The 26,235-nt window shown below is 38.9% G+C and overlaps 1 protein-coding gene and 1 long non-coding RNA gene across 3 annotated transcripts in view; one reads left to right on the forward strand and one right to left on the reverse strand.

Annotated features, from left to right (window-relative positions):
• Positions 1–4,469: 4,469 nt before the first annotated feature.
• Positions 4,470–13,936, reverse strand: CIPC (CLOCK interacting pacemaker). Of its 2 annotated transcripts, none has more exons than XM_071426749.1 (4): positions 13,790–13,936; positions 11,702–11,876; positions 10,629–10,798; positions 4,470–7,145 (listed from the first exon to the last, which is right to left on the reverse strand). In XM_071426749.1, the coding sequence occupies exons 1-4, from the start codon at positions 13,904–13,906 to the stop codon at positions 6,267–6,269; spliced, it is 1,341 nt and encodes a 446-aa protein (XP_071282850.1). In that variant the 5' UTR covers positions 13,907–13,936; the 3' UTR covers positions 4,470–6,266. The 2 variants fall into 2 exon arrangements, with proteins under 2 accessions (XP_071282850.1, XP_071282852.1); XM_071426751.1 differs by lacking the exon at positions 13,790–13,936 and adding an exon at positions 13,371–13,623.
• A 2,096-nt stretch (positions 13,937–16,032) lies between these two features.
• Positions 16,033–26,235, forward strand: part of LOC139590677 (uncharacterized) — a 155,045-nt gene continuing 144,842 nt past the window's right edge. The window contains exon 1 of the long non-coding RNA XR_011679396.1: positions 16,033–16,227. This is a non-coding gene — a long non-coding RNA (uncharacterized lncRNA). The remainder of the gene's footprint in view (positions 16,228–26,235) is intronic.

The raw sequence follows: 26,235 nt of genomic DNA on the forward strand, positions 1-26,235 counted from the left end.
GAGGCAGTTCATCACTCTGCTTCTCCTAACACCACTGCTTTAAGTTTGGCTGTGGAAAAAATTGAACAGGGTAACAATTTTAACGTGCAGGCAAGTTTGACCTTTGCATCCCAGTCTTTCAAAGGAATAGAGGCTTTCAAAGAAATAGAGGCTTTGGCCATACGGTGTGTGTTCAGACTGCCCAGCTTGTTTCTGAACTGCTAAAAGGTAGTCAGGACCATTGGTTTATCTGTGCACCAACATCTCACTCTCAATGTCAACATCTGTCTTAACTACAGTCTCTCAACGTTCTCTACCCAAACGCTGCTACTGCACAGGACCAGGAGCACTACAGCAACAGACCTCAGTGCAGTTGCTTTCTTCTGTCCCAGTTTGGGTTGGCTGCAGCTCCCGTTATGCATCTGGAGGCGTTTCACTATTTAGATGATTACCATCAAGTTCAGACTTTCATCCTTACACAATAAGGGTCAGTTTGCAATCAAATATTTTGGAATGCTTTCTGGCCATTTATCACACAACTAATCTCAGCAACCCCCTTTCAGAATGTTCTAAAAAAGCATTAATGTGTAAGTGTTCTACAAGCATGGTTAATGATAGGATGTTGAACAGTGAAAACCATTTTCACTTTGATACAGACTATCTTATTCTGACTTTGGAGCATGTTTGGATAGGTATAACATTATCATTTGCATGAGAGATAATATTTAGCAAGAACACAAAACAGTAGGCACTGCTAACATTCACCCTGGGTAAAACAGCTTTGTCACTGTCCAGTTGTATTTCACACTTTGCACACTAAACGCTGCTCATTTCACTGCACTGAACTATGCCTCTGGCAAATGTAGAACAGGACCTATCCAGAACCATAATGTCTTATGCCAAACAAAACCACTGTTTTATTTTTTTTTTTAAGCTAGAATTTTTAAGGTGAAAATATGGCATTTGTACTCACTAAGCCAGCAATCTTCTCAGGAGATGCTGTTTCATCCTCACTTACTTGGGGTCTATTAGTCTCTTCTGCCACTGCAAACAACTGAGCAGTTTTGATTGGCTACGTGGGCTTCTGCATCATCAGCCTGAGGTGGTGGAACCACTCATCAAAGTTGGGGTCGTGTTTCTTGTACAACCCAAAACAATGCAGGTGAAGGAAACGAAGGTTTACCTCATTTCTTTAGAGAAATAAGATCTTCCCCCTTTCCCACAGTCCACACTTACTTCCATAGTGCTTGAGATTCACTGAAAAATGAATGCTATGACTAACACTGAAAAACACTTAAGCTTTCAGAAAGCTTAAGTGTTTTTCAGAAAAGACTTTTTCATTTTCAAGAAAAAAACACCTGAGTTTTTCACTGAAAACATACAGATTTTTCAAGCAGTGCTATTTGTTAAAAACCACGAAGGATTGGTTTTCTGTCTGTTACTGGATTTCTTAGTCCTGGTCTAAGTACATGGCATAAAAAAAATCCATACTACTGCTATGGAAAAAAAGTAAGTTTGTGTTCAGTGAGCATGGTAAGAAGCATTTCAGTTCCCATTAACTAAATTAATTTAATCACAATAATAACATGAAGAAAACAAGAAGTTGATGAAACTCCCCTTTTGGCCTTGAAAAGTCCATTTCCTCCAATTCTTAATATGTATGAGATGCAGAAGAAATCTTTGCTGGCAGGGCTTCAGTTCAAGATAAAAATTATAATGCTGCAGTGCACAATGGCAAAAGCATTTCACAAAAATTCCTGTTGAGCAATTAGAAAAAAGATATATTATTCCTCTCAGATCATAAGAGTAGCTTGATTTTAACTTCAAAAAGTAATTCAGAACATTTCAAACAACAGTTATGCATTTTAAATTAAGCAAATCTGACCAAGTTGTGACTGAAAATTTGACAGAGCTAATCAAGAAGCTCTCTGGACCACCAATATTATTTAAATGAATTTGCCACTTCTAGGAAAGATTTCAGAGGACTGAGGTGAGGAAAGAACTAAGACAGCATCAGCTTTTCAGTAAGTAGGTAGACTGATTTAAATTGACATAGCAGGAAAAGGGAAGGAAATAATGGAATAACCCATAATTTTTGATCATTCCAGGACATAGAAAGCAAAACTAATTGAAATTAATAAAGCTTACAAGAAATAGAGCTGGTCAGATAAAACTGACTCCTTATATTGATCAGCTAGAATTCAAAATTGGTTGAAGACAAAGCCAACACACATGTAGTATTTCTATTACTGATGGACATTTAAAAGTGTGCCATGTGACAGACTGAAGCCAGATTTATACAAAATTAACTGTTCTGGTATGAAAAACGTTGCAACTAAGGTTTCTGAATTGTATACAGACATCCATTAAGCATAATTGTCTGTTCTTATTTAAAAAATTGCTTCTTTACTATAACATTATTTAACATTATTTTCAATAATTGAAATACAAGATGAAATTATCTTTCAAATCTCATCTAAAGATGAAAAAGTTTCAAAGGAGAGAAGCAGAGAAAACGAGTGAATACAACTGGCCACTTCCTACAACCAGCTTGCTTTGTTTCCTGGCTGCAAACTGCATTCAAAGGAATGTAGAAACATATAGGGCTTCACCGACCAGAGAAGCAATAGGCACAGGGACTATTTATATTTCAAATCTGATGTCACAGCCAAGACTGTTATAAAAATGAGGTAGAGGAGCAATAGAGTTGATACTATACAATTCTTTTAGCAGTCCTGCTTTGCTATTAGTGCTTGAATTAAAAATGCATTTAAATTATTGTAAAGGATCCAAAGGAGAGTGCCACGAACACAGGATCCAGAAGACTTGAGTCTATTTACTTACTTTTAAAAAGAAAGCTGAAGAGTGACTTGTTCAGTTTGAAAATGCCTACAGCGAAAACAGCAATGTCACACCATGCACTTCAGTTTGGCAGACAAAAGACAAAAGATCTGACAGCTGGATATGGAAAGATGACAAATTCAGGCTCAATGTAAGAGGCATGTGTTTAATAGTAAGTAATTATACTTTAAACAATTTGGGTGGATTCTTAATTGTAGGAGCTTTCAAATCAATGCAGGATACTTCTTCTAAGAACAGCTTTAGTTCAAACAAGAATTTGAGGAAGTCTTGGAAACTGCTCAGCAAGAGAGCAGACTGAACACATGGTGTTGTTTCCTTCTGCCTTCTGAATCAGATTACACTGGAACTGTTAAATTTTTCTCATGGAAATACCTCAAAGGAGGGAAGAGAAGTGGGCATGAGCATTTTGGACAAACAGGATCATGCAATACAGTGGGGACTATATGGATGCATAACAGCACAGCCTGAAAGAAGCATCACCTAGGTACAGCAAGGGTGTAAAATTGTGTAGGTAGGGAGAGACCCTCATTTTTGTACTAGAAATTATGAAAATGAAAGCAGGAACAGCATACTCTGTTCAATCTAGTGGATGCCAGAAATTTTGCATGCCAGGAGATTGCTCAGCCCAAGCCTACAGGGGTACTGTTTCTTTCAGACTGTTTTTAACATGAGAAAGAAAAATAAGAGATGCAATACACCCAAAAGAAGAAATTCACCTTTTTAGCCTTGGTGAAATAAAGGTGAAGATGCCTGACACACTGCAGATAAACTTAATCATGTAAAGGAAAAGGTAGTCAGAAGAGACAGAAACCTGAGAATTTCCTGCTTGAATTGTATCCATACTTTCGTGAACATAAAATTTGCAAACACTGAGTTTCTAATCTCAGGAAATAAAATTATTCCAATTGATGGCACTCCTTTTTGCATATAAGGCAATGAGATTCAAGTTGTCTTGTCTGGTGTCAAGTAAGAGCTTTGAATAGAAGCTCTTGTATCTTAGGAAAAGATCTCATGCCACGAGGCTGCTGGATGTTTTGAGCATGACTACCTAGTTCTCCCTGCAAGTCATGTTTGAACAAAACAAAGATCACATAAAGATGGCCACGTTTTGAAGTAATGTGTGTTGGTGAGAAGCTGGTATACAGATTTAGTTGGAGAATTTTCTTCAAGAGAAGGGTGTAACATTTTTTAATCCAGTAATTCTTTCAGTAGCCAAGATTCTTACTTCACAATTTCAAACTTCTGCATACCCAGCTGACAGGATTAAGACACAGCGTAGGAGTTCACCCTGCACAGACGGTGAGCATAATGTACAGTCATCATGGAGACAACAGCTCAGATGGAAAAATCCTTCCAGGTTGTTCATGACAGATCTATGGCAGTGGTCACCCACGACAATATATTTTTAGAGCTTTGCACAGCCCATTTCTATGCATGCTCCTCCCAAAGACCCTTTAATTCATAGATACTGTTAAAGCTCACATGACTCTCTTCAGAGAGATACATCATAGTATCACTTTTGTATCTGCACTTTCCCACATGGGCAACATGCTGCTGTGGAGCTGTATTTAAAGCACGCTTTGGAGCCAGGGACTTTGCAGTTCAACAGCACTAAATAATCCACAAACTTTTCAAGTACATACTTTATTTCATTCATATTTCACAGTCAATTTCTGTAAAGTTTTAGCAAAAAGGTCATGTTCTATAACAGAGGTGTTAGGCTACTGTATTCAGAGCTAGCAACGGGCTTTGAAAGTACAGAAAATACCTACATTCCAACTAGAACAGTAGAATTTCAAAAAGACATAGTAAAAGTAATCAAAAATACCAACATTTATTAAAACTTAATACAAAAACCAGTCTGTCTGACACATCAAGCTACCCCACTTGTAAGTTGTTAGCAACAGTTGAAGCTGCAGCAGGCCATATGATTGATTAGACAAAGACTTCTTCAGCTAACTTCTTAATACTAAATCTTGCTGCTTTGAGGATCAAAAGCAACTGTGAGTTCACTGCTTACAGTTTCCATTCAGAGGCTAACACTTCTGTTCAAATTTACTGGACCACTTTCAGATCCTGCCCAGAATCTGGACTTATCCTGGCCCTGATGTAGCCAACTAATTTTCCAAATGCATTTCCAAGCTAACCTATTTTATTACATTGCAGCCAAGAAAGGAAAGCCCTTATTGTTTTAAAGCTTTATCAGGGCTCCCAGGAATAAAGGCAGCTAAGAAAACGGAACAGAGTGGTACCTGATGACACATTTATCACCAGAGACCTTCAACATCCTTATTTTTTTATAGATGTTGAGTTAGGGTTTCCCATTATCTAAGGGATATGCTTCCTAAGGAGCCCCAGATTTAAGTATGAGTTCCAGAGTGGATTTTTCTAGTTCAGTAAATACTATTTAAGTCTGGACTGATGCCCAGTAGGAGATTTCTAACCAGCTGCTGAACTTTATTCACAGATTTATTGAATATATATTTATACAAATTACACCAGCAGAAAGGCCCATTAGCTGTAAGCACACCCACTTCAGCCCACCCTCCATACTGTCAGAGAAAAAGTCCATGTGGTACTATAAGGACTACGAGAGATTTCTACCAGCTAAGTCTCCCTAAGTCAGAGGGTACTGCCCTGCAAAGCAAGTTTTTCATTCCTTTACACTCTATTAGAGCAGTGGAAATAGAATGGAGAAGGTCACTGGTAGACTCATTTTTCCTTGTCTCAAACAGCTACGACTGGACTTCAATTTTTCTGCCTCCCTTTCATCTCTACGTACCCTGAGCCCATCATCTTGTTTTCTAGGGCAACCGCTTCCTAAAAATACATATTCTGAACTTCAAATTCTCCTCTCTATTCAATTTCTCTAAATAAAAAAAATAAGGAAGGGGATGGGAAAAGGACTTCTTTCACCTCACACCAACTCCCTTCACCTACTTGGAACTGATGATGGCCCAACAGTGGGGCCTGTTCTGCTGCTGCACTCTCAGAAACAACTATCTGAAGATGGGAATAAGAAGATGCTTGCAGAATACTGCAAATGACTGTATTCACTTCAAGAATGGGAACATGCCAGCAGAACATATACAAACTTCTTCAGACCAACAAATTACACAGAGTTAGCAAGAAATTCAAGGTCACACTGCAGTACTAAGTACCCATTCTGTCTGGAACCCACCATGCTATTCAGACCAACAAATTACACAGAGTTAGCATGAAATTCAAGGTCACGCTGCAGTACTAAGTAACCATTCTGCCTGGAACCCACCATGCTATTCCAGTCCCACAGCTGGCTCTGAAGACAAATTGTTAATGGCAATGCAACTTTACAAATCTCGGACTCAAAAAATGCTCAAGTAGAAGTCCAAGACAGGAAAAAGGAGGCACAGAAGTAACTTGACCAACAGCTATGCACATTTTTACTACATGTTGGGATAAGTGGGGTCTTCGAGGTTGCTATCAGCTTTATCAGATCCTGTTAGGGATGCTTCTAGCTCTGCCCATGACTGTGGAGCATTGTTCTTTATTGCCTCTATGAAAAGCTGTGTTTGGTGCTTCAGCTGGTCCAGCTCAGCCTGCGTCACCTGGTTCTGATGAATGAGCTCCTTGGTTTTTAAGGTGATCTCCAGCAGTCCCGACCTGCGTAGCACAACAAGCGTGTTCTGAAAGCGCCTGCACTTGCTTTGCTGCTGCAAGAGCAGCTCAGGGGTGCTGCAAATCTCTTCTGGTATCAACGGAGGGCTCCACGCTGCAGAAGGCACCGCAGTCTGTGATGCACTCTCGCTCTCATGAAGGGTGCACTTTGCTGCCTGCAGAGTTCCAAAAGGCAAAATGGGAGTCAAACCTGGCACTTTCTGAGCATCGCTGGAAACGCGATGAAAACCAGGAAGAGCTGACAGTTTTCCACTTGTCACCAGTGCTGAAGAACTTTGCTGGCTAGAATCCTGAGGGGTCTTAAAGCTAACTGGTAAGTGGGAAAAAGAGCTAGTAGGCAAGCCTGTGCTCATCAGTCCAGGAGAAGTCTCCATCTTGGGTGCTTCTGTGCAGAGTCGTTTATGGCAAGTGGTTTCCTGACATTTTTCTAGATCAAAGGAGTGATCTCTTTTGCAGGGCTGTGGTGCTATTTTGGGATAAGAATTCAGGATGGGCAGGTAATTAGTGGAGTCATTTCTCTTCTTCCCAACAGGGTGAGGATTAATAGGAGGTGGGATTGATGGACGAAGAAACACTAGCTGTGGCTGAGCTGGAATCACTTCAAAGGATGGCTGCACAGTCCAAGACTGTAGCTGTGATGAACTCCCCTGAGAAGCACAAACAGGGAAAAACCACAAGTCTTACAGAAGTGTCATAGAAGATGATAAAAACAAATTTAAACAAAACAGGTGGACTGTGCCATTTTTCTACATTTGATATGTACTATCCAATTAATGTGTAAAGAGTTTTCTATCAAACTCATCCTTCTCTTTTTCTGACAGTGGAGTGTAACGCTGGAAATAAAGCTGTAATCCATAATCCTTTTACTATGCAATAGCAGATGTATTTAAAAACAATTCAATTTATATATGCTTTCCTAAGTGAGGATTACAGTGCAAGCTTATATTGTAAAATGTTCATTAGAAGTTCAACCCAGACTTGGGGTCAAACTACAACTGCACAGGAAAGCTGAAAAATAATTAAGCTTTCTGTTATGAAATATCTTAAGAGTCAAGGAAAGATTGCACAGACATTTTAGGAAAAAATCAGGCTCCCTCTTTCTTGAAAGGTAGCAACTCAAATCTTCTCAAATCTATTCTTATAGCAAGATTTTGAAATGGTTATTTAAGATACACAACAGCTGTTCAGGAAGCCTTGTAATCTGAAGTACAATACACAGTTTCAGTAAATTTAAAACTATAAAACAGAAAAAAAAAAGGCTGAATATCAACCAATGCAAGGAGAAAAGCCTGCGGTAAGCCCAGAGGAGTTTAACTTCTTACCTCTGGGGAAACAGTGTGCACTGATAAACCTTAAAAGCATTTTATTTCAAGAACAATGCCCAAGGCTTTATTCCCTCCCACAGGCCATACTCTGGAATATAGGGGAAAACATCCATTTTTACAAGACATTACCTCTTTTTCCTCCAACACCTTACTACAGATCTTCATGAGACCTTCTGGCCAAAAACATGACTGCTTTTCTCCAAAGACATCAAATGGTCCAGTAAGAGACATTATTTCTGTCTAAAGCAAAATCTCACTTCTTAATCTATTTAAGCCATCACTGCTACAATTATACTAATATAGTTTTGTCAGCTGCTTTTCCAATTCCTTACAACTTGGAACACAACTGGCAGGCCGGCTCTGAAGGCACAGTTTTTAGCTACCACAAGTATGTATTATTATTTTTAGTCTATATTAAGTCATCTGAAATCCATATCCTTTCCACCAGTCTCATAAGTTTTAAACTGGCAAATGCTAACATGCTTTGCTAAAGTCCATTCCCCCAGTAAAGGACTTGGAACTTACCAAAAGCAGGTACTACCCACTGATTAGGACACTGAGACTTGGAGATAAGATTCAATTACCTACTCTGACACAATGTTTCTTTGGTTCAGTGGGCAAGATGCTTATGGAATAGGGGTACAGAACAGCTACCTGTAAAAATAAATATTACTACCTTAACACAGAAGAAAGAACATTCAAAAGAAAAATATCTGGATATGTAAGGAGTGAGGAAGCATATAAATACTGTAGCCATACAGACACAGGACAGAACAAGTAGCCTTAAGAAGCAAGGGTTTGGAGCCAAAAGTTGCCATTAACTGCACTGCTGAACAGCACCTAGCACACCAGAGCCCCATCATCATTGAGGCCAAAAGAGCTGTGGTAACTGTTTATCTTGCTCTTGGGTTTCTTCCTATCTCTGTTTTTTCTTCTTTTCCTTCTCACATAGCACTCTGCTCTAGTTCTCCTACTCAAAATCTCATTTTCAGTAGAGAAGGCCACTTTGATTTTACTAACTCTGAAAATTGTGTGTTTTGTTGCATTTTTTAGTGAAAGCTAACTTCTTGATGTATCACTATCACTTGCATAAAAAGCCTTCCCACTTATTAAAGACTTTTACAAGACTTACAGAAACCTTACCACAATCAGCACTGGCATTAATCACCACCTGACTTTTTTTTTTTAGCATCATTACTGTTAGCTGTTTACATTGTGAAATTGGGCCAGCAGGTAACAACCGCTGTAGAGGATCACAGTGGTTCCAAGATGGAAGGATGATGCTGGTGGAAACTGAAACTGGAAGAAATAAACAGCAGTAACTGGATGCTGCTATTTTTCTTTTTTTGGTCCAGCAGGCCCAACTGAGCGCTGCGTTGAAAAGACCATTTTAAAAAGATGACCATCTGAACTAACTAGGCATAATGAAAAAAGGCAGAAAGACATTTCATTATTATTCTGACCTAGACTTGTTGCTTTCCTTTATTGTAGTTAACATTTTTCAATTTGACATTATTGTCTTTAATCATATGTAGGTTAGATATTACGATGCCCTGCTCAAGAGAACCAAGTGTGGACATTTTATCCATCTCCAAGTCTTCCTTGCCAAATTTCCTTTCTCCTATACTACCAGGGTTATATATATATATGTGGTTGTATTTTTTTATATCTCTCTCTATATAAGCTACTTATTATTAGGAGCTGCTTTTTCTTATTTGCAACAACTTGGAGTTTAACACTGGAATCAGTGCAGGTAATGTCTTAATTTTTGTGCTCTGGGCCAAAGGCTATCAGCCTTTGGTGAAGCTTGGCTATTCCTGACTTTACAAATAAAAACTTCAGCATTTGTTTACACAGTAATTTGTCCACACATCTAGGAATGTGACTATAAAATAAAATTGTTTCTTGTCAAGATAAAGCATGATGCTTAGAAAGCAGAATCACCTCCCCCACAACTGCAAAATCTGTTAAATACTAACAGGGAATATTAGGTCTTGCTTGTTGTCATAATGGGTTCAATTGAAAAAGAATCAGGATTTATATTCTTTTTTCCCCTTCCCACTGTATTCTCAGAAGCACTCTAGTAAAAAGCATTGAAGAACTTTTGCTCTGCTCCAAAAATGAGTGAGCACAGAGCACGAGGTCTCATAATACGACCGTACTTCTCATACCTTGTGTTAAAATGTTAAAGTTACACAGGGGGTCTCACAGATGTGCTGGAGGAACTAAACATCACAAGAATACTGAAGAACATAAATAGGGGCTGTAATTGGTGCAATGTGAGCCATCATATGCAATTAAGTGAAAAACTATTAAAGCAGAAGTACCACAGATAAGGATTTCAGATAAGGATTTAACTTTTTCATTTATAACATTCTGGATTTGTGTTTTCCATTGAAGCACTTCTAGAATCTAAGAATGAGGCAACAAACCTATCATCCTACTTCATCATCTTTTTTGAATAATAAAACAACAGCAGCTTTCAAAAGCAAATCACCCTTTTCTGTTTAATCTTTGGTGCTATTCAGGTGCTATTTAATCTTTGGTGCTATGAAGATGTGTTTTGGTGGGATTCCTTTGAGACAAAGAGGTTTAGGAGACTCAGCAGAGTATCTCTATTTCACATTTCATTTTAGTGATTCCAGCTGCCTTTCCAAAGAACAGACAATCATACTACAACTTCTTAAATTACCAGGTTTTTTCCTGGACTGCAACAACATTACAAAATCTTTTTTGAAAGGAAAAATGTTTTTTAAAAAAAATTAAGAACATGCAATATTTTTCAAGACATTATGTCTTCCCTACCTGCTTAACCAACACATTTTTCATAACAACCATAGGAGATAGGGCAGGAAGGGAGCTGCTTGTGGTCCTCGGGCATTGCCAAGGTCCATCCTCTGCATTCCAACACAGCGCATTCAGCACATCCTCCGAGTCTGTCTGTTCCATAGCACTTGGGCATTCTGAACTTCCATCTGCCAGATGCAGAATTCAGCTGTTAGTTGTTCCACATGCAACGTGCTTACATGCCTTTCAGTTCTAATATTCTGCCTCCTTCAACCAAGTTGCCATAAAGAACAATAAAGGTTAGTTCTGTAATATCAACAAAATTAAAGCTGCTATGACAGCTGTCAGGCAGCCTCTAATAAAAGGCTTTGTATTTCAGGTCAGTTCTTATACAGACATTTTCTACCCCAAAAATCTATTACTTTCTGCTCTTTTGTACTTAGTCTCCAAGGGACTGCATAGTATCATGAAGGTTGCATTAGTCTAAAAACTGATACAGGAAAGCACTACAGGCTCCAGCATTGCCACATCCACAGTTTGCAACGCAGGCATTTGGTGTCTTGAAATTTTATCTAAACTCAGTGAAGCAGGTAACTTTCATAGAAAGTACTTTTTTTTCATGTTTAAAGGTCATTTTTGCACAGTTTTGTTGAGTACTAAAATGGCACATCGTGTCTATTATTTTACTGATGTTATAACCATTACCCTCTGGTTTATCAGGCTCTACTGACAATATGGTCAGATCATGAGAAACACTGGGCAGCATAATCCAACAATTCATTCATCACTGCAAAGAAAAAGTAATTTTGACATCTCCACTTCTAGACTCTAGAATCTAAGATTATTCCATTAATTCTAAATTTCCATGCCATTCAAATTCACAGGATGAACTTTGTAATTTGGTAATGTTCCACTTCATAAAACTTTGGTGGTAAGCTGATTGCAGGTGAAACCTATCTTGCATAGAAAGGCCCTCCAAGGTAATGAGACACAAACTGGAAGGGGTTACTCAGATTTGTTAAACATCACCAATTAAAGCATAGCCTCAGCATGGTAACACACAAAAAAGGTAACACAGTGTTCTTCTAAACCTGAATATCCGGAGTCTTTGTCAGATTCTGCTGCTGCCATACTGGAGCGATGGTTGAAGCTCTTCATTTCCCTCACTCTGCCCAACAATTCCTCTCCAGTGTCAGTAGATGACTGTTTTGTCTGAGTGTTTCCATGGTGCCGTGGACAGTTTTCAACACCTTTTCCATTGAGGAACTACAAAAACAGTTAAGAACAATAAAAGGACTTTATCTGAATCTAAAGTTTCATCACTATAAGATAACAATGGAGGATAGCTCCATATCTCCCTTTATACTGCCAGTGATCTAACTGCAGACTTTAAGAAATATCTCAAAATGCTGAAAGAATGAAATTCAGATCAAAAGCTAATGTACTGGACATGTCTTTCCACCCCAAAAAGGTAAAACAAACTAAAAATTAAAGGCTATTCACAACATTTATTTCAAGAACGGGAATTAGGGCATTATTTATCTTACTTTGTTTTTCCAAGGGCTGAATTGCAAAACAAGACAGTTGTGCTGGGTGAAGCTCTTACAATAAATACAGCTGAACCTGCAAAGCTGTGGTTTTGTGAATACAGTTTGTTTCATTCTCAAGAGTAGAGTAAGTCATCAGAGAAAAGAATGAGTGACCAGTGAACACACTGGGGGCTAAAGAAATCTGCTGCTAAAAGAGCAAACATACTGCAATACACTCCTAGGGGAGACAGAGCCTTAGAAATGCTCACACCCAGAATGAAAACACTGAAAGGCTGAAACTAAAAGCTATGAAAATCAGAAAAACATAGTAACATTGGCCTCTCACGCTACATACTTCTCACAACCTTCAGCTGCTTTCTGAAGGTAGGCAGCATCCAATAAGACTAAGTTTCTGCTTCTCTTAAAGAAGGTAATTGAGAAACTGGCTAACAGAAAACTGACAGAATTAAGTCCAGAAATAATTTCTACTATTATTTGTAGAAATTATTTTCCTATAAAGTAACCCACTGAAGTTATGTCGCAATATAAAGTTTTATATTTAAATTACAAAAACAGGAACTCTGGAGTCTGCATCATACTCAGGCCAGCAGTCCATCAGCAGCAACATGCAGTACAAGCTGCTTCAAATGACATTGCAACAGACATTCTGAAATAATCTACACCAAAATCCAAGTTTCTTCCTCAGGCCCTGCCACCTTCGCTAGAAGCGTGCTCCAAAATACCGAGTCTTAGCACCAGTATACTGAGTTCTGAAATGGGAATATGACTGTCTATTACAGGAATGATAGAATTATGGTCAGCAGAAGAAAATTTCCTCAAGTAGCCACTTGCATCACTTTTACTTTCCATCTTCAGTCACACCTGCCTGCCTGCTAACAGGTATGGAACAAACATGGTTACACAAGCACAACCTAGATGCTATCCTTGCAATGGAAGAAGTAGTTTAAGACCTGATCCACGCTTTCATCACTTAACCCTTTCCAAAACAAATGTATTTTTTAAGAAAGTGATAAGCAGAAATGCTAATCTAAAATAAAACCCCAAAAAACCAAGACCACCTCAAACCAAAACAAGAAAGAGGACTAAAAATAAAGTAAGAACACCTCATCTGCCAGCTTTGCATTAAGCGAAGCTTTAGGAAGGGCTGACACACCATCTTCTCTCACAGAAAAAGGCAAAACACCACAACCACAACCGAAAATAAACAAACCAGAAGTGCCACTCCCCCGAGGCACGCGCGTGAGAAACCTCCTGCTCATCCCCGGGCCAGAGCAGGACCTGGGCCGCGCACCGCCCTTACAACCGGGCGCCCACACCGTCGTCCGGGGCTGTCCGTGCCGCTGATCCCACCCAACCGCCTCCCGGCCCCGCACGCCAGACTCCTGCGGCACGAGGAGAGCCCGCGCAGTCGGGCCGAGCCACTCGGCTGCCGGTCCCGAGCCACCGCCCCGCCACAGGGCGAGGCGCACCAGGTACAGCACAGTCCCGGGGCCCCAGGGCCGCCACGACTCGCTCACGGCCGCGGCCGCCGCCTCCCGCCAGGCCAGGCCAGGCCGGGCCGGGCCGGGCCGGGCCAGGCCGGGCCGGGCCGGGCCGGGCCGGGCCGGGCCGGGCCGGGCTGCCCCTCACCTGGGCGCGGGGCCGCCACAGCTCAGCCGCACCGCGCATGCGCCGCACCCGCTCTGGGCACGCCCCGCCCTCACGGCCACCGACGAGGAGCACGGCCGCCGCGCCCCGAGCGCGCATGCGCAGAGCGGCCGGCCGGAGAGCGGGCCGTGAGGCGGCTCCGTGCTGCAGCCGCGGCCGTGAGGGAGCCGGGCGGGCTGAGCGGAGCCCGGCGTTCGGGATGGCGCTGCGCCTCCCGAATGCTGTACAAAAAAGTACGATTCTTCCCCACACAGAAGGTTAGGTGTTGGTGCAGCCTCTCTCAGTCCGTGAATGTGAGAGGAAATATGAAGGAAACAGCATCAGAGAGGTCTCAAACTTGTCTCAGTGAGGGAAAACAGGGCGAAAAAAGGAATCACAGAATCAGTTAGGTTGTAAAAGACCTTGGGTCATCGAGTCCAACCTATGACCTAACACCACCGTGTCAACTCGACCAAGTGCTACATCCAATCTTAGATACTTTCAGGTACGGTGACTCCATCACCTCCTTGGGCATCCTGTTCCAATGTCTAATAATCCTTTTTGTGAAGGAATTCCTTCTCATCTCCAACCTGAACCTCCTCTGGCACAGCTTGAGACTGTCCTCTTGTCCTGTCTCTGGTTGCTGGGAGAGGAGGCCAAACCCTGTGTGGCTACAGCCTCCTGTCAGCCTCCTTGTGATAGTGTAGGGTCACCCCGGAGTCTCCTTTTTTCTGGGCTGAACACCCCCTTCTGCTCCTCACAGAACTTGTGCTCTAGATCCTTCACCACCTTCATCACCCTTCTCCTGACTCACTCTAGCACCTCAGTGTCTTTTCCTGAAGGGAGGTGTGAAAAATGCATGTATTTTATGATTGGCTTTTTCCAAATATTAAAATGAATATTATATGTGTTGTGTTAGAAAGTAATGCTGTATTAATTCTCTTAAGTACTGTGTAAAATATAGTTTTAGGTTATAAAAATTGTTAAAATAGAAACGATGCTATGTAGGATACTTTTTTTAAAAAGAAAGGACTCGCAGCACGATAGCAGCCACAGGACACCTAAATCTTTCAGAGAAGAAGAATTTATTGCCCTCTTATCAGAAGAAACGAACTTCTTCCCGCCTCGAAGGCGCTGTTAGGACTCGGAGGAAGAAGTTGATGATGACCAGACAGAATCCTCTATTTGAATGGAATTTATGCATCATGTATGAAGTGTATGAATATGCAACAGGCTATTGTTTTTAAGGTTTAATCCTTTGTTCAGGCTCATGCTGCCCAGAACTCTTTGCCTTTATTGTCTCATATGGTCCTAATTCAATTTGTCCAAATTATTATTACTCTAATTGTATTGCTATTTTTATAACCATTTTATTACTATTAAACTTTAAAAATTTTAAAAACAAGTGATTGGCGTTTTTCACAGGAGGGACATAGAATTGGACACGGAATTCAAGGTATGGTTTCATCAATGCCGAGTACAGAGGAGGAATCACTTTTTCCTGTTATGAGTGAAAACAAAAAACCAACCAACTTTTACATGGCTGGGGAGTATAAAATACATGGATTTGGTTTACATGGACTGCATATAAACCAAGGGCAAATAAATAGGAGGAAGTGAGTCCCTGGTTCAATGAAAAAACTAGAGTAGCTATTCTTGTTCTGAGAACTCCATAAATGCTACCAGCACCCAGAAATCTGTCAGAGTATTTTGCATTTGGATATGAAAGCCATTTCATTAGAGAAAACTGAAAAGGCTGTGTGGAAGACCTGAGCAAATACAAAATTAATTCCTTAAATAGAAATGGAAAGAAACACTTTCATTGTTATGATGGTCTTGTTAAAGAACCTGAAATGTGCTGATTAAAGAGGTCAACAAGATCTAAGAAATTCCTGAATGAGAAAGAGAAAGACCTTTAATCTCAGCATAGTCTCATAAACAACTTGCCAAATGCAACACAAAAATGTCCGATGTTGCGTGAAATGACACCGTCATTTTAAAAAATATGGCACTGCTGGGTTCCAGTCCTACCAATCTGAAATGCTGTGAGAGAACACTAGTGACTCTTAGGATGTATTTTTGAGCACTTAATGCTGATTGCATCTAAGCTGTAGTGTGAGATGTGTGATCTCTAGAGTCTGGATTTGGATGCCTTACTGTTCAGGAGTTTGAGTTCTGAGGAAAAGCATGCCAAGAATGCTGTTGTATCATCTTATTTGTACAGGCATGGTCCTGGGTTGCCTTGTACCCAGAAACAACCCTTACTGTCCTCTCCAGAGGCTGGATTTCTCAGGAAAAGGAGTATGTGTGGGTGCTCAGTGAAAACAGCTCACCAGAGAGCAAGTGGCCTGTGTTTGGGACAGACAGCCTGCTGTTCAGTTCCGGTGATTCAGAACAGATTTGGAATGTGTGATACCAGGCCTTCCTCCAAGGGGCAACAGGTAGGAAAACTGAAATACTGTTATTACTGTTTAATAGAAAAGTTTTCTTGGATAGTCAAGGTAAACCTCTGTTCTAAATGAATGAAATCTTATCACCCAAATTGTCCCTGAATTAAGTTGACTTAAACCTTAGGTTTCTCTTGAACATCATCTAAATTCTTCCTCCTCCAAATATGCTGGTTTTGTAGTTTAAATAATATTTCTGTCACTGCCTCTTCTCTCCCTTTTCATTTTATTTTATTCTTCACTGATCCAAGGTCTCATTTACTGTGTGAGTTCAGTGATTACAGTCAGTGGCAACAGGATGTTTTCCTTTTTCCTTATGTTATACAGTGGTTGATTTGTTTATGCTAAAGGTGAGTGTTTTGACGAATAAGAATTAACTTTTTGTTCACTTCCCTGTTTATTCTGGTCATTAAACAGGAAAAGAGTGAAAAGAATGTGAGTGAAGTATTACTGCATGTTTATTCAGTGTAGGTGTTTCAACACTTATTAAAAAAAGGTGTTGAATATCTTCTTTCAGGAGAAGATGCAGAAATCATCTGTCATGGCTTAAGAGTGACAAAGGCAAGTTTTTATCTTATTAGGTGGTTAAATAATGTCTGCTTACTGAACAATTAATAAAGGTGTTGATGCATAGACTTCATAAATGCATGTGGGACAAAGAATCTTTTGTCCTAACACAGCAGTAGAAAGAAATGTTTGGCAAACTTAGGAAGTAAAGCATAGGCAGGTCAGAAGAATGTAGTTTCATATTACACTGTCTGAACTGGAAAGGTTAGGTCTGAAAACACCATGTACTCAATATTTTTTCTTCATATACTCTCTGCTTTGTTTTGCTATCACAGACAAAATACAATTTAACAAGTGCTATATTGTATTAAGTTAGTTTACAAATAAATAGCTTTATTCACCTCACTTCATTGAACCAGTCTAATTTTTATGATATTTTAATACATGTATCTTTGTTACTTCTGTAATTTTAATACATAAATAGAAGAATATTGTTTAAATGATGCCTCATAAATTTTCATGGTCTCAACAAAAGAATTAATTCATCCAGACAAAGTGTGTTGTTGGACATTAAACAATATTAAAGCTCAAAATCTTTTTGAAAGGACATTCCACGTATGTATTTTGTTAATAATTAATATATTTTCATAAATATCAAACCAGGAAACATTGTGTGATCATGTGCTCTCACCTGCAGTCTGTCACAGATCATAGAATTTCACCCAGAAGTTGACTTAACAAGATTTTTCTCTAATGAAAGTACTTTAGTAATGGCTCCTTTTCTTCTAAATTTCAACTTTAGGTATGTATTCTTTTCAAAGTACAAATCTTTCATATTGTTATATTCATCTGCAGCTTCATCTTTACCATAAATATATCCAATTAAAGACAAGGCAGAATGAAGGTAATTTAAAAATAACAAAAAGTTGGCATATCAAGAATAAAGCACTTTTGATGCTCTTACACTCTTCTACACTGTTTTATGTTGGAGGAGAACAGAGGTGGATTTAATATTCCTTTTACAACTTCTAGACTTTGGGCCAACTGAGGATTTGGGGAAGCAGTGCAAGAGAGCAGCCCCAGTGGCTGCTTTTAACCCTTGCAGCATCAGAGCATTGCAGCAGTCCAGAGTGCTCTGGAGAGCAGCAAGGCCTTCTGTGTTCCCTCACCTCCCCAGCACAGTCATCCTCTCTGTCTACTCTTCAATACAGTGTGTGGAAAGCTACAGGGTGTAGAAGGATACCTTTACTTAATCAGTGCAGAGCTCTCAGGGAGATCTCCTCATTATAGTAGGTTTTTTTTTCTGGGGGAAGGATCTACAGGATTAAAACTGTTGCCATGGAAGAGCTACTATTTGTTCCAAAGCAGGCTAGATGTCATGTTTTCCTGGTGTTCAAAAAAATTTTTGGGTTTATATTTCAGATGTTGATGGTGGCTTTGGGAGTTTATTTTTGGTAAGTGTTGAGTTTTCTAAGACCATCTCTACAGACTCTTTAGTATGGATTGTAACTTGTCCAGTGTCTTCATTTTTCTAGTTGCATCTTAATTTTGTCAACCTGAGCACTGAGATAAGCATCTTCACATTCTGCATGGCTTCTGTATGCCTGCGTTTCTTGTAATAACCACTGGGTGTCGTAAGTCTCTTTGGATTACAGGACATCGAGAAGGACAAATTTAGTCCAATCAAGGACTGCCTATGGACTTTTTTTTTTCGGGTGAAAAGGCCTTTGTCTAATTTACATAGGATTACAATAAGGAGTCCCAAATCTTACTTTAAAATAATGTAATTTGTTTAGGTAAATGTGTGATTCTTGGGGCTGTCCTGTGCAGGGACAGTAGCTGGACGTTGATGATCCTTGTAGTCTCCTTCCAACTCAAAATATTCTGTGAGTCTGTGATTCTTTATTTATGTACCAAGGGCAACTAATATGAGATAGGAATACTACAAACAACAGCCTAATTCTCTACATGTTTTATTCCCATTACCGTTTAGTCATTCAACTGAATGACACTTTGTTTGCAGAAAAACACTAAGATATCAGTAGGTAATTAAAGAAATCCTGGTATCATAAATGTATAACATAGCAGAACCAAGGATGAATTGGTGATCTCAAATCGGTATTTTCCTAATTTTTGGGAACTATATTTGACATGGCTGTGTTTGAGATTATGATTTTGGTAAAGATTTTGGCCTGATATTTTCATCATTTTTGCAAGCAAATGAAAAGGCATGAATTTGTAACTTTATATGCAAGGATAAAAAATGGACTTCATGCAGAAGAAAATTTGAATGTTGAACCTTTGGTACAGACCTGTGCTGCAGAGGATTAAAGACCAACCATATTAGTTGCACATAGAAGGATTACATTTCCTACAGCCCAGTCAGTAGGAGATCATATGATGTGGTAACACTGATCCAGCCCTGTGCTGTGCCTCACACTATGGACACATGAGCCTGGCATATAGACTGGATGGAGGCTTTCTGAGAAGCTCAGATGCCACTGTGACTCAGTTGCTTTCCCTGTGGGCTTGTTATGTTAAACGCCTGAGCTAATCTGGTATCTGGGGGTTCTCTTAGTAGTGGTTGAAGCTTTGCCTAACAGTATGATTGTGAAACACTCAGAATTACTAGAACCATCTGAAAGCCAAATATAGAACTGCCTCTTGGTTTGCAGGGCAAAGTATGTTCCCCTATTATAGGGAACAGTAGTGGGATATATTTTACCTTTAACTTAGAAACCTGCACTGTACTGACTAGCACAGCAAAACTCTGAACAGTTTCTGTCCAGTGCTACAGGAATTGTGAGGGCTTATGGGAGCAGATCGAGAAAAATCTGCTAAGTGCTGATTTCTACAGTGACTGTTATAATGTAGCCAAATCTGAACAGATTTTTATGACACTAGAAAAAGGCGATGCCATGGTGGTAGTACTTCACAGATCTTCAGACCTTTTAAAAAGGTCTTTTAACTTTTTAAACTTGGTGGGTGTGGAAGATCTTCTGAAGAAGTCTTGTTAGGGGAATGTCAGTATCAATTAAAATGTGCTTTTGTTCTGGAGTCATTTATGGACCCTGCTGAGGTCCCTAATTACTGTTTGCAGCTTATGGTCAGGGAGAAACTGAAACCCAGTTTTTATTTAAAATGATATAGCAGAATGGACAGAAGATATAAATTTGATTTCTAATCTATGTGCAAGGCTGATTTCTGTTGTGCTGAATTTATGAGGAGCTACTGGGGGCTCACCAGTTTTGAAAATGGGACCGCTTTTTGTATGTCTTTGGGAAAATAACAGAGTTTCTATGAAATATTCTGACAGTAATTGTCTTTCAGATTGTATTGACTTAATACAGGGAGAACCCTTAAGGAATATCTGTCAATATCTCTGAAAAGCTCACTGAAAAATTACATCGTTTCCTCGTGAATACAATATTAATCAGTACAGTACAGAATTAAAAAGTAATAAAATAGGTATAAAATGTGGTGACATTCCTAATTGAAATACAGTAATTGGTTTTTGTTGAAAACTTTTGAAATCTTGGACTTTCCTGGAATGTAGAAATACTCTTCTTTTATTAAAATTAGTATAGCCCTCTAAATTTCCAACCTCCTGGAACAGTTTTTTTGTTTATCAGATTTCTCAAGTGTGATTGTTATAGTGGTCAGATAAAATGGAGGATTGCATAGTGGGAATAGGAATGCCTGAAAAATGTGTATTTCTGATCCCAAGATAATTTATGTAATTGGATCTGTGATACCCTGCTGTAATATTGTTTTTCTTTGTAGCATTGCTACATGGAGAGACACAGCATTGATATTAAGTGCTTGTATGTTTCTGCAGACCAGAGAAAGAAACCTGTAATGGAATATCAGAAATGACAGGCATACCCTGGCTGTCACAATCTTGTCCAGCTCTGCTGTGCCACCAAATAAACTGTTTCAATAGGGCAAAAGCAAAATGTACTAAGGACAGTTGAATATTTACCAGATGTTATGGCATTTGAGACTCCAGGACTAGCTCTGTGTAGATGTAAGACTGAATTAGATTCTTTCAGTTTTGCCAAGGGCAGGAAAAATCATATCTTGTCAGGGAAGCCAGTTTTTCTCTTTTTTAAAGGAAATTCTCCACATGATGGCAGTAAAAAACCTCTGGAATTCAGAGGTGGCATGTTTCACCTTCAAAAGCCATAGGGAGAGAAACAACCCAAGATGAAGAACTGAGTATGTGACTGAGCTTTTAGATTTGCCATTTTTCTCTTGGTAGGCCTTAAATTCCCCAGATAGTTTTCCAGACAGCAAGGCTACATGCAGACTGGAACAAGGAGAATAGGTCACCTGTCACATTATACTAGGGCACAGTGTCACTCACAGACATTTCTTCAAAAGATATTTTTGGTTTCTTATGCTGTATATAAATGTGCAGAGGGAGAGGATAAGGAAAAAATGAGGTTGTCTTTAATTCCTGTTCACAAACCTGTCTCTGCCCAAAGAAGTTGGAGTCTGTGGCTCATCATTTCAAGTCACATAGCAGAGAGCCCTTGGATAAGCAGCCAGTTTACCCCAACTAGGCATTTGACCAACTTGATTTGATTGCTGTAACAATGCCAGACAGAGATTAGTTGTGGAATGAGTTTGCAGTTGAGACTCAGCCTGTCTAGAGCACTTGGATATCTTGGTGTATGGAAGCACTTAGAGAGGAGTGTATTTAAAGAACCCAGAAGCAGCTGTGTGGCTAAAATTAAAATGCGTTTTTCTTGTATTGTTTTTGCTTGGTTTCCTGTTGCACACTCTGGACCTGTCTTATGAGAGCAAATGGGCAAAGGAAAGGGATGAGTTAAAGAGATGAAAATCAATCCTAGAAATTCCTGCTTTGCTTTTTACAGCCTGGATACACCAGATATTTGACATGAAAAGGCCTGTGGCTAAAACAGTCTTTGAAAGTCTGCTCTTTATATTCATATGCCTTTCATTCCATTCTTCAGTTATTTAGCCCATAGATTTCCTTTTTGTGTGTGTACAAGGATTGCTGCTCCATTCCTTTCTCCCCATCTTTTCTTCCCAGAACATAGGAGGTCTAATTCTACAGTAGTTAGCACCAAACGTGCTATAGCTGATCAAAATGTTTGTAAAAATATCTAATATAAGGGGCAGAAAAGTACTGATGTGTAGATGAAAGCATAGGGTACAACATACAGATATATCAGAGCAAGATCTCTGATAAAGCAAGGTTAAAAATATAAACAATGTTTGTTTATAATCAGTAGAGCAACTGCTTCTTTAGCAGAAAGTTAATTTTCTTTGAAAGAGTATATTACTTAGAAGTCTTAGCATGGAAGACATTTAGCAAAAAAATTATATTCAGATACTTCTGACATGGAGAATTATTACCCCAGAATACTGTACAGGGAATTAGGAAATAGTTTTAAAAACTTGGTCAAGGTCATATAGGAAATCTGTGACAGAGTCAACAAAACATGAGAGTAGTAAGGGCAGTTCCTGTTCACCACTTCCCTCTCTGATCATGCGCCTTACAGAGATTGTAGAGCCTTGCTGTCAGACCAAAAACTTGCTTAGTCTGATGCCCTAAAAGCTGCTTTGAAGCTAAACACAAAACTCTTAAGTTATGGGCAGCTTGGGATATGATTCCATATGATCTTTTAGCAAAGCAAAAGGACATGTTTATATGTCATAGTGAAAGTAAAGGAGCTATTTAGAGAAGCACAACTGCGCTCCACACCAATAAATCTACTTATTCCATCTGCTTAAAATGCCCTGAAAATCTATTTTAATTGATTTTAAAAAATACAAATATATGTTAAACCATGTATGTTTTCTAAAGAGTAGAATTACTATTAAGGAGTGAGATAAAATGACCAGCCCACCTTGCCACTCATAAATGGGAAAGTAGAAGTCAGGGATGTTAACTCCCCACTTTTGAAACCACGGGCTTGTCAGAAGTAGGAAACAGGATTTCATGTGGCTCATCTATTTTTTTAAGGGGTTTACATTCTTTGTGTATGTTCAGCTTTTCTGTTCATGACAAGGAGAGTTGCATACTGTAGCTTGAACCCGCAGGTCAGCAGCGCTGAAAGGGTCACATTTGCAGTTTGAATGGTCGAGGTCTACTCTAGAAAAAACAAAACCTAATAACCAGGAGGCGGTTAACAGTCTGAATAAAACAACAAAACTAAAATATTACTTGTCTAAATCAACCTTCTACAATCAGCAATCATTCTGGCCAATGTTTTGTGTATTCTGCCACTATCTCAGGGGTGAAAGATTCAGGAGCAGTAGCCCCATTAAATGCTGGTGAAGACTGTGGCTTTCACAAATACCAACTTTTTTTTTTTTCTTTTTGTGATTGTACAGATAAAGCATCTCTGGTAACCTTGTACATTTTCTGAAAGAAGAAAAGATGGTGATTACATTTTCTGTTTGTTCCGTTTTGCATTTGTTTTTCCTCTTCAGAAACAGCTCAGTTCTGAATGACCCTGTGTGATAAGTAAGAGAAATTCAGTATGCAGTTTTGGTGCTACAAAAGGGCCCACTGGCAATTTCAATGCATATTTCCCAAGTCCTCAGAAAGGTCATTGAGGGTCTCCATTACATGCAGTCTAGAGCCTGCTACAATTTTCTCATACAATTTAATCTGCTGCCTGGATGGCCTCCAGTGTACAAGCAACTGACAATCTACAGTCTTTGGAATTGATTTCCTGGAATTGTGGAATGCCTACTTGGCCTCCGGATGACAGATGTGTGCTGGACCTCTCAATGCTGCTGCTCTACAGAGATGAGAGAAAATTTGCCTCATTTCAACATTTTCTGTAAGCTTTTTTTAGTGATTTTAGGGATGAAGGTATCACTAAGATACAAGTGTCATTCTGAGTGGGCATCATTAATAAAAATCCTGTGCTTTCTGTAGCATTTATCATGTAGGGACCTTTTTGGGCTTATAGATATACTTTAAGACAAACACTGTATGAATTTGTTAACTCTTGACATAGTCATTTTGCACTTGGGGAACCAAAAATTAAAGGACAGATAAATGAGTTGCCAAAGTTCACACACCAGGGCACTGTCACCATCAGAAAAAGTTTTTAATCTTAGAGTTTACTTCAATTAATGTGGATTCATGCTATAACTCTCTTGTCTTCACTAGGATAGTACCTGTACTTTATTTAAAGGGCATGTTCTTCTTAATAAACACAATATCTGCATAAGTAGGAGACTGAGAAAATAACTTGAGATTTCTAATCTCTTTTCCAGTTTTAAGACCAAATATTCTTCCTATTTTTCTTCTGTATATAAATGCTCCTAAATCTGGAGTATAGGTGCCATTCTCTTTCTCTTATAGTGTATAGAAGCAAACTCCACATGTCAGACTGAGAGTCAGCAGAAAAAACCCCAAATGGTGAATGAGCATTGGGAAAAGTTTGGGGTTTTCATTGAAAAAAACTAATATGAACAGTTCCTTAAGAATGGGTGTTTTCCTTTGATGACTGGCTATGCAGTCAATCTGAAACCTGAGTGATCTGTTCACCTTTCAAATCTAGAAATGTTTCTTCACACATAGAAATTGGGAACAGAAAATAGTAAAATAAAAAAGCTGGGATTCTTAATATGAAACTCCTACTCAACTAACGTAGTAATGGATTGTTAAAATGGCTCATTTAATGGAAATACAAGGGCACACATGGTGGCTTGTCCAGAAAGAGGAAACATACACCTGAGGAAAAAACAGGGAGATTTCCATTGCCATCCCAAGCTAGAAATACCTATTGTATAAGGCTTGAATTCAGTTTTGGATTTTGAGGGGTAACACTTTTTTGGGGTGTTTTTTGCTTTCTTTGAGAAACTAGCCAAATGCTGTAGAGTGTGAAATTTCATAAAAACAGGGGGGAAAAGTGTATGTAGACTTCAACTGGAAAGGAATATAACAGCTTACAGTGAGAGAGCAAGTAAATAAATAAATAAATAAATAAATAAATAAATATTTATATATAGTGTCAGCCTTGATACAGAAAGGAGAAAAGTAGAGGAAGCAACTAGAGATGTTAGAATAGCAGCTTTGTGCTAAATAGGATGTGGATGAGAACATGAGAGTGAAAGAGAACTTGTGTGAACATGAAATGAAAGTATCCATGATCCTTTTGAAGGAAAGGAGGGAGAACAGCAAAGTAGAAGAAAAAGAATTTCAAGAAAGCAGACTTCAGCAAACTCAGGATACTGGGAGATCACATGTCATAGAAGAGAAATTTAAAGGAATATAGGAATTAAGCACTTCCTGACAGAAAGCATACTCTTTGGAATTTAATGATCCCAATGCAAGGAAAGAATAGCAAGAATATAGCAAGAAGTCGTCTGGTTAAATCATATACATTGACCTCAAATATGTGAGTCATACAGGAAATGAAAATTATGTGAGATTACTAGGATTAATATAAAGGAATGCATAAGTATGTGGGGACATAAATCAAAAAGAAAAAAGCACAGAAGAAGTTATAATTAGGAGGAGCAAGAAACCTTTTATAGGTAACCAACTGAAAAAAAATCTGTTTTTATTAAGGACATCACAGTTTATGACTATGGAGTTTCTGTAAGGAATAAGAGAAAGATGGAGAAACCATTCCATACTAAACTGAGAGAGAAAACTAGTAATATCTCAGATCAATTAAATGCCTTTTTTGTTTCAGTATTCACTACAGAAGTCTGCTGTAATCGTGTGGCTAATATAATTATTATGAAAAACTAAGGACCATGATCTTACAGACTAATAAAATTGACTCTATGTTATTTAGAGCACTGGCCAGAACTACTTAAAGCTGTCAGCAGGCATCTCTGATAACATAGGAGATGCTTGCTAAAGCTCAAAGAGATTGAAAAAGGAAAAATGTAGTGCTAAAAGGATAAAAAAGAAGCCACGGAATTTTTCATCAGCCACTTTGACTGCAATTCCTAAAAAAATGCTAAAACAAATAAAATGGACAAATAATAAAATGAATTATATGTAAACATCTGGAAGATAGCAAAGAAATGGCTGACATACAGAATGGATCTGTTGAGAGCAGCCCTCATCAAACCAATCTGTTTTCCTTGTGCTTTGGGCCAATAGATCTGTGAACAGAAGGACAATAATAAATGTTTTGTATCTTGACCCCAGCAGATTTTCTGACCATCTTTACATAGCATATATGCGCCACATTTTCCTGAGCAAAGCAGGAAAGCTTGATTTATGAGGAAATTTGAAGAACTGATGGTGTTTATTCTATGAGAAAAGTCTGAGGTGAAACATGTCTTTAGATAGGACTTCTAAACTACCCCAGAAAGGAGAATAATTTTTCTCCATGTTCAGCATAGACAGGACAAGAAATAAAAGTTTTAAAATGCAGCCAGAGAAATTCAGGTTAGATATTGGGAGGAATAAGTAGAAATAATGAAGCACAGGCATATTTTGTGGAGAGATGTTGTCAAATTTCTGTTACTGGGGTTTGTTATATT

This window comes from Agelaius tricolor, unplaced genomic scaffold (genome assembly GCF_023055355.1).
Source record: "Agelaius tricolor isolate 1412-34295 unplaced genomic scaffold, bAgeTri1.0.p SCAF_5, whole genome shotgun sequence".
In the NCBI taxonomy this organism is placed as follows: Eukaryota; Metazoa; Chordata; class Aves; order Passeriformes; family Icteridae; genus Agelaius; species Agelaius tricolor.